Source organism: Arachis ipaensis, chromosome B08, assembly GCF_000816755.2.
Source record: "Arachis ipaensis cultivar K30076 chromosome B08, Araip1.1, whole genome shotgun sequence".
Taxonomy (NCBI): domain Eukaryota; kingdom Viridiplantae; phylum Streptophyta; class Magnoliopsida; order Fabales; family Fabaceae; genus Arachis; species Arachis ipaensis.
The window spans coordinates 4,543,253-4,551,750 of NC_029792.2; the positions used below are offsets into that span (position 1 = coordinate 4,543,253).

The following is an 8,498-nucleotide window of genomic DNA, read 5'->3' on the forward strand; positions in this document are numbered from 1 at the left end:
TAATTTTCGATGTGTAAATAATATTTTTGTTTTCAGTATATACAAAATATTAGTTTGATGGATAACTTTTAGTTGTTATTATATATACTCTCATATTTTCATGTGATCATCACCCATTTTCCATATTTCTTTTATCAAGATATATATATATTTTGATGCTCACTTAGCTAGTTAGCTTAGTCGTCCCTTGTAACCAAGAGACAAGGAATTTTAAATTTCATTTAGGGTACATATAAAAGTATTCGATGACTAATTTCTTATCTTTAAGTAAACTATTTATGACAAAGAACTTAGTTACATTTATGATGAATAATACACACTAGGGAAGAATGGGATATATATATTCTTCGTGCATGACTTTTATTGCAAAAATGAGTTATACCTTCCGAATAGGGTTGGTTAATTCTTGTATTAATTCAAATTTTCATCACATTAAAAATTTTAGGTGCAGCTTAATGGTTGGAAATATGCATGTGTTATGGAATTTTGGCTCAGTATAGTTTGTGGTGCTGAGAAGTGACATGGCCCTTTGAAAATGAAGTGGGACGCTGCTTTGTTGCACTTCATGAATTGAGATCATCTCTCTGGTTGCTATGATTGAAAACATAGTAGTAAGAAAATAATCTCAATAATCTTCTTTAATTGATTAGCTAGCAGTTAATAATTAGTCAACAAAAGTTTTGTACATTCAAAATCTGTGTTGAAGGAATGTATCAATAATGTTATGTATAGAGATACGTATGTTACGTATAGATATAAGATTCGAATGTTGTGTTGGATCCTAAATTTATCTTTTTCTTTTAATTTTTCAAAAATATTATTTTAGTTTCCAAAATTGTACCCAAAAATCATTTTAGTATCTATTTGGTAAATCAAATGTTAGTATTTTTCCTGTGGAAGAAGTATAGGAATCAATTTTTAAGTAGTTATCATTAATGAACTTTTTTATTGTTAAATTATTTTTTTTAATCATCATATTTTAGAAATTTTAAGGTTTACTTTTAGAATTTTAAATTTTAAATTTAAAATATAAAATTAAATAGATATTAGCCGAAAAGAAAATGGCTAAAAGAAAAATTATCAACAACATACGACATGCAGTTCACAAAGTAGAAATGGTAAAAGCTGAAAATCTAACTAACAATAGTATACCACTTATAAAAACCATCATTCTATTCAAAGTTAATTATTTTTACTAATGGAAACTATTTCTCGTTTGTTTTAAATGCTGTTTTTATTTTTAATAAAAAATATGCTTTTCTTTAAAAAAAAAAGTTGAATAAATAGTCATTTTGATATATGAAGAATTTTGATTTTGTCAAAATGGATTCCAACGTTTTTTTATGACAAAATAAATCTTAAGAAATATGAATCGTTTGACAAAATAATCTCAATGTTAAATCTTCATTTTGGACGTTAACGGAGATGACTAGGTGGCACGTGAAATGCTTACATAGAGAGCTAAAGTGATTTACGTGAGATTAATTTATTTTTTAGCCTAAAAAAATCTTAAGTCCCAACTATTTTCTCCATTTTTTATTTTTTGCTCCACCAACTACTCAATTTGGGACTTAGAATTTTTTTAGGCTAAAAGATAAAGAAAAATGCTAGGGCCAGCAACATTTGGGATTTATAGCTATCAAATAGCCATCAATAAGGCTTTTAATAGTGTGAGATTAATGTGAGATTTTATCCAATGGCTCACTCTTCTTTGATGGTTACATGCTGGCCAGAATTTGATAAAATTGCTGGCCTCCTAGACTTTTCCAAAATTGAATACTCGAGCCAACCATGGGCATTAGTTTTTTCGTTGTTTGAATGAAACTAACGGTTGAGTTAAGAAATTAACTAAATTAATTGATGATAGTAAACATTATTTTATTGGACTAATTACTCAATTAGTGTTGATTATTTTTTATTAAGTGTTGCAGGCTAAAATTTATTGTGGCAGCAGCCCAATATGGAACAAGTTGAATCTATTTTAGTGGACAACAATTTCAAATAAAGCCCAATTACAAATAACAAAGAAATCACATGAGCTGAATGGTAAGTAAATATGATTCAAGCCCAAGGCATTCCTCTCAAGCTGTTCTCTCCAAAGCGTTGCCTCTAAAGTAATGTTCACTTTTTCTCTTCGGTCAGAACTCAGAGAAGAAAGAGAGAGAGTTTCGTTCCTAAGTATTCATCAAAAAAGAAAGAAAGAGAAGGGTTAAGTAAAAAGGTTGAGGTCTAATCACTCACATCAAACCATATCAAGAAAAGTCAAAAGCTAAAGGTGATTCATTTTCTTCTACATGCATTTTATTTTCCTCCCTTCATCTCCAACTTTCTGCCAATCCAATTTGGGATACATGAAAAAGATGATCTCTGATAAACACTGTTGTGAATCAAAGGCCAAGATTGTTTCTTGGGGACCAAGTAGTATCTCAAGGATTCAGATTTGGGTTTACCATTAAAAATATTTTTCTTTGCTGTCCTGAGGCTTTCGGTCAAGGAAAAAGGTCAAAACCAAAGTTTCTAATTTGAGGATTAACTGAAAAAAAATGATGTGGTAAATTCCTTCATATTTTACAAATTGTATTTTTTTTTCAATGTATGAATCTGAGAATGTTGGAAGAGGTTAAAGCATCTATATTGCATAAACTAGAACAAAATAATAGCACCAAATGCTGCAAATATTTATAACTAAATACAAGCAAGTGTGGCAGTAAACTCAAAAAACCAATAGACCATCAAATGCTTATACCTAAATACAATTGTGGCAATAAACTCAAGAAACTAAAAAACTATCAAACAAGACTTGTTCAGTACATAACTAATATATTTCTTGTTGAGCCTTAATTTTAAAATACTAAAAAATCATCAAAAATCATTTGAAACCATAAACAAAAAAAAAACTTGCAGTTCATGTTAGGGTCTTGTCTGGGACTTGAGACTGAGACACTTGGTCCACTTTAGAGCTGAATTGTCAAGTTTGGTGTGGGTATGAATTGCATAAATCTACTTGTTATTGAAAGGCTTACTGTTCCTATAGTTTCAACACTCACACATGGCCTTATGCTTAAAGAGGTAGCCCTATTAACTGTTGTAAAAAGCTTCATCACCAATGCTGGTTCTGGATTCACTGGATTTTGAGGCCTAAATGTGGCAAATTTGGCCCTTATTGTAGTGCAGGTGGTTTGGTTGCTGCTGCAGCTGGTCTAGTTGGTCTTTGTGATGCTCATGGTGGTTTGAATGGTGTTGCAGCAGATGATCTTATCTGATCTGTTGATGTAGTAACTCTCTATGGTGGTACTTGAGGTTGGGTTGGGATGACAAATGACTTTGTTGGAACAGCAACTTTTGTCTTTTTTTGTTGTAATCCTTTCTTACTAGAATTTTCTGCTGACTTAATTTTGTGCCTAAGATAAATTCATATAATTTTGTAAGTCTCTGTTTGAGAAAAAAAAAAAAAACCATTCAGTGATATAATACGTAATGATGGTTCTTACTATAGTAGCTTATTCCTGTATCTGAAGATGCCTTTGTGTCAATGCCTCTTCTTCAACTGATTTTAGCACTTGAAGCTTACTCTAAACAAACATAGATAAAATAAGAGATCACATGCACAAAGCCAACAATATTACATATTTTTGTATTATTTTACAATATTCTACTATCATATGTTTTTTAATTATTTTGTTAGAGTATAATTAGAATCAATTAGATCAATTAGCATTATTTAGCATATATGAATATTTATTATAGGATATTACGTTTTTATTATTTTGATTCTCTTAGCACCTATAATACCCTTCTATATTGTATCATTCTATACAATTAGAATACACACAAATTCTTTCTCTACTGCTCTCTCTCTTACCTTTTCTAACATGGTATCAAAAGCATATGTTTTTTCCAAGAAATCATTCATAGCCCTTTTTTTTTTCTTCCGGTAGTGTTCTTTACCTTCGTTTTTTTGATATTTTTCTGACGCTTTGGTTCGTCACCGCCGACTAAAGGTCGGGTTCTACTTCAGGTTCTCCTCTCTCTAGACGTCATCCAACACCATTGGATCTACACCCAGGATCAACGGCACCAGACAGCGCCATGTGTCGAAGCTTTTGGTTATGTCTGTTTTATTCTTCTTCAACCTCGTGAACATAGCAAACTTGAACCTCGGGCTTGCATGTGTTATTTCCTTAGTCATGACACTAAACACAAGAGTTATCGTTGTTGGGATCCTCTCTCTAGACGTATTCGTATATCTTGTCATGTTGTATTTTGGGAGCATCACATGTTTTCTCGGTTCTCCTCATTTGAGTCCATTCTTCCTACTCAGTCACCCTTTTTCACTAACCCCAATGTTGATCTTTTTTCTAGTGATGATTCTACATGATCTATCTCGAGTCAACTTCTACAGTCTCTTACTCTTCTGCCTTCTCCATCTCCCAGTGATTCTAGACTGGAAGTTACAAGAAGCAACACAAGAGAATAGGAGGATATGACAATAACATTACGTAACAACAGCATAGGACCACATTCACAAAAGCAAACAGAAAATCACAACAATACATAGATTCTCTTTCTCTCTTAGGACCATAATCAGTTAACACTTCCAACAGAGAATAACACAACACAATACAAAAGAAAGCTACAATCAAAATCGCACTAACCTTGCACGAATTTTGGGACTAAGGAGCTCATAGTAGCTCCACGCAAGCTAAGCTACGAATGCAACAACGATGACCAACGATCCCATGTCAATTGGGGTCTTTACCGTGAGTCAGTGGAGGTCAATTGGAATGTGAAGGGGTGAAATAGGAGTTTTAGGTGTAATAATCTACCATCTGAAAAGGGCAATATTATAATCTCACATCTAACCCTTCACGTAAGCATTTAACGTGCCACCTAGACATTTCCATTAACGTCCAGAGTGAGGAGTTAACATCGAGACCATTTTGTCAAACAGTTCATATTTTTTGGGTCTATTTTGTCAAAAACAAACTTTGGAGTCTATTTTGACAAAACCAATATTTTTCGGGTGCCAAAATGACTATTTACTCAAAAAAGTTATATGTTGTGCAAACAATTGACTATATATAGTATAATTTAGAATAAACTACTATTTATAGTTTTATACCCATGAATTTTGTAAACGCTGACAAAAGTATCCATCAAACAAGAAAACTAACGTTGTATCCATAAAAGATGGATTTCGTGTGACAAAAGTACTCAAGCCCTAATTTTTTGTTGACTTTTTTAATAAAAATTCCAAATTACCCCATTCTTTATCTTCTTTCCCGAATTTCAAACTTTCACAACCCTCACCAGTCACCACCACCAGCACCTATCCTAATTACCACTGCCTTTCTTCCCTTCCCCCTCTCCATTGCCCCTATTCACCGTTACCACCACTAAATCCCAATCTCCTTCTTTCCTTCATCAGTTCATTTCTTTCAGAGTCACAAAACCTTTTCTCTTTACATACACGCGCTACCTTTTTCCTGAAATCACCTTTTGTTTTTTCACGCTTATCCACTCCATGTGGCCACCGTGGTTGAGCTTGCGGAGCCGCGTTCGCGTCACGCCGCCACCATCTTCGTCGTCGTCGCATTCCAAAACTTTTGCCACTGCCATCAAATCGATGAATGGCATCTTCATCATCAGCGTCGAGAAAGACAATTACAAATCAGAAAGGGATTTCGGGTGCTTAGTTTGATAAAGATGTTCAAACTTATCTCACTCAATTTGGTATTGATATCAACTCTACCCTCGCTTTCCTTCAAGAAAGATCAATCTCCACTGTTCATCTCTTTTGCTTCAAACCCTAATCACTATTTTCCTAAACCTAACTCACAGTTGATGAAACCCTAGGGAGCGTCGCACTCTTGCGGTGAATGGTGGATGACGGTGAATAAAAAAGAAAGGGATTGAAATTTAGTGGTGGTGACGGTAAATGGTGGCAGTAGAGAGAGGGTGAATGGTTAATGACAGTGAATGAAAAAATGAAAGGAATTTGATTTTAGTGGTGGTGATAGTGAATGGTGGCAATGAATAGGGAGAGGGGAGACAATGATAATAAAAAAGGTGCTGATGGTGGTTAGAATTGTGAAAGTTTAAAATTTGGAAAAGAAGATAAAAGGTTGGGGTAATTTGAGAATTTTATCAAAAGTAAAAAAAAAAGGTCAGATTTGGATATTTTTGTCATACGAAACTCATTTTTTATGGGTACAACGTTAATTTCTTTGTTTAATAGATAATTTTATCAGTGTTCACAAAATTCATGGATACGAATGGTAGTTTATTCGTATAATTTAAATAAAAGAATAAAATCAAGATGGTAAGTAGCTTATTCTTCTTTCAAAAAAGGTATTTTAAAAAAAATTATGCACCAAATTATTTCTAATAATGTTCACAATATATAGTTGATAAAAACATAGCTTATCTGTTTCAATTAATTACTTCTTGATAAAATAAAAGATTCAAATGAAAAACTAACTAGTTTTTAGTCCAAATCTGTTTATTTTTTTTATTTTAAATTATAAATTTTAGACTATAAATTTTAAATTGAAAACAACACATTTTAAATTTTTCAAAAAATATGAATTAAAAAATGATTTTATAACAAAAAGTTGATTTCGATGAATAATTTAAAAATTAATTTCCTATGTTCATTCTAAAATAAAATAAATAATGTTCCTTTTTCTTTTTTATAAAAGAAACAACAAAAAATAAGTTAAAAATTTGAAGAATGAATTGTCCCACCACAAAAGTTTTCAAATAGCGCGCCTTTACCGTATGGCCTATACCCGTGGATTCTATGATTCTATCCATTAGACCAGAAACAAATCCATACCGCCCAAACTCCCAAAACAATATCCAACGGTCCACGTCATCGATCCGTATGCAACCCACCCAACCAATCAAATCGCAGCACACTAACCTATATATACTCCACACTAACCAACGAGTATAATTCATCAAAACACCTTACATTCACAGCTCAAACACCAAATCTCTCTCATTTTGCTTAATCTGTGATCTGATGGCGCCGAAGACAGAGAAGAAGCCAGCGGAGAAGAAGCCGGCGGCAGAGAAGGCACCGGCGGAGAAGAAGCCTCGTGCGGAGAAGAAGATCCCTAAGGAAGGCGGTGCTGACAAGAAGAGGAAGAAGGCGAAGAAGAGCGTTGAAACTTACAAGATCTACATATTCAAGGTGTTGAAGCAGGTTCACCCTGACATCGGGATTTCGAGCAAGGCCATGGGGATTATGAACAGCTTCATCAATGACATCTTCGAGAAGCTCGCTCAAGAAGCTTCTAGACTCGCCCGCTACAACAAGAAGCCTACCATTACTTCACGGGAGATTCAAACCGCCGTCAGATTAGTACTCCCCGGCGAGCTCGCTAAGCATGCTGTTTCTGAGGGAACGAAGGCCGTAACCAAGTTCACTAGCTCTTAGATCTTAAAATGTATGCTGATGTTTTCTAAGTATTACTCTGTAATTTCGTTATGAATGGAAATGAAATCCTTATTTTGCCATTGAGGTATTTGAAACCCTATATATATATATATATATATGTTCGAAAAGTGCTATCCCTATCATCACGTGTATTCATTATTTTCAGACTCGACAACTAGTTTATATTTTTGAACTCAATTTTTAACTGTTTTCAAAATTATAAACTTAAATATTTCGTGCGACGTGTGAGTACATAAAAGTTAGTGGTTTTATTTTGTTTGGTTTCATAGTAAACGACTTCTGTAGCAATAGTGAAGTACCTTGAAAGATCATCATGAGATAAAATATCTTATAGTTGTTTATCTGTAAATGAGTGAGAAAGTTAGTCTAATAAGTATGCATAAAAAACTCCCCCGAAATATAGAGACCTCTGAGTAATTTATTAACTTCATAGTTATTAGAATGGGCTATCATGATTAAATCGTAATCTTCTATATATTTTCTATAGCTTGGTTATTTTATCTTTACTTCTCTATGACTTTTTCAGTTTTTCCTGCAAACATGCAATCTCTCGACGCAAAGAATAAAGCAAATGAAATGAGCAAAACTAGGGATGTTCAAAGGCAGGTCGGGTAGAATTTAATTAGATTCAAGTTTGATCCTAAGATTACTGGGCCAATTTTGAGATGACTCAAAAGCAAGCTGAATAAATAGGGTTAAACCAAACCTAATCTGAAAATAAGACTCGTTAAAAATAACATTCGAATTGATAAAATATGTCTTAGATTTAGGCTAGGTCGGATCTTGAACATTCCTAAGTAAAAACATGCTACACGCTACATATTAGGGAATTTATCTTTTAAAAGGTTTTAAAAGCTGAAATGACCATCAAACTACTTTTGTTATGGTTTATTGATTTAGAGGTTTAACTGGTTCAACTAGAATATTCGAATTTTTTAAAAATAATATATAAAAATATAAATAAACACCCAAAAATATATTAATAATTAAAATTATAAAACTAATTAAAGTCTTATAATCTCATTTGAGAAGT

At 33.0% G+C, this 8,498-nt stretch overlaps 2 protein-coding genes across 2 annotated transcripts in view; both read left to right on the forward strand.

The window, feature by feature from the left end:
- The window catches only part of LOC107614537 (zinc finger protein STOP1 homolog), a 2,715-nt gene extending 1,929 nt beyond the window's left edge, over nucleotides 1-786 (forward strand). Inside the window, exon 2 of the mRNA XM_016316729.2 lies at nucleotides 446-786. Within this exon, the coding sequence (XP_016172215.1) occupies nucleotides 446-456 (11 nt within the window). The 3' untranslated portion in view covers nucleotides 457-786. The remainder of the gene's footprint in view (nucleotides 1-445) is intronic.
- Nucleotides 6,942-7,539, forward strand: LOC107614127 (histone H2B). Its single transcript, XM_016316352.2, has one exon. It carries the CDS (start codon nucleotides 7,028-7,030, stop codon nucleotides 7,442-7,444), a length of 417 nt encoding a protein of 138 aa, XP_016171838.1. The 5' UTR covers nucleotides 6,942-7,027; the 3' UTR covers nucleotides 7,445-7,539.

Excerpts from the sequence above, each read along its gene's own strand:
- LOC107614127 (XM_016316352.2), top strand. The coding sequence starts at position 7,028 with ATGGCGCCGAAGACAGAGAAGAAGCCAGCGGAGAAGAAGCCGGCGGCA.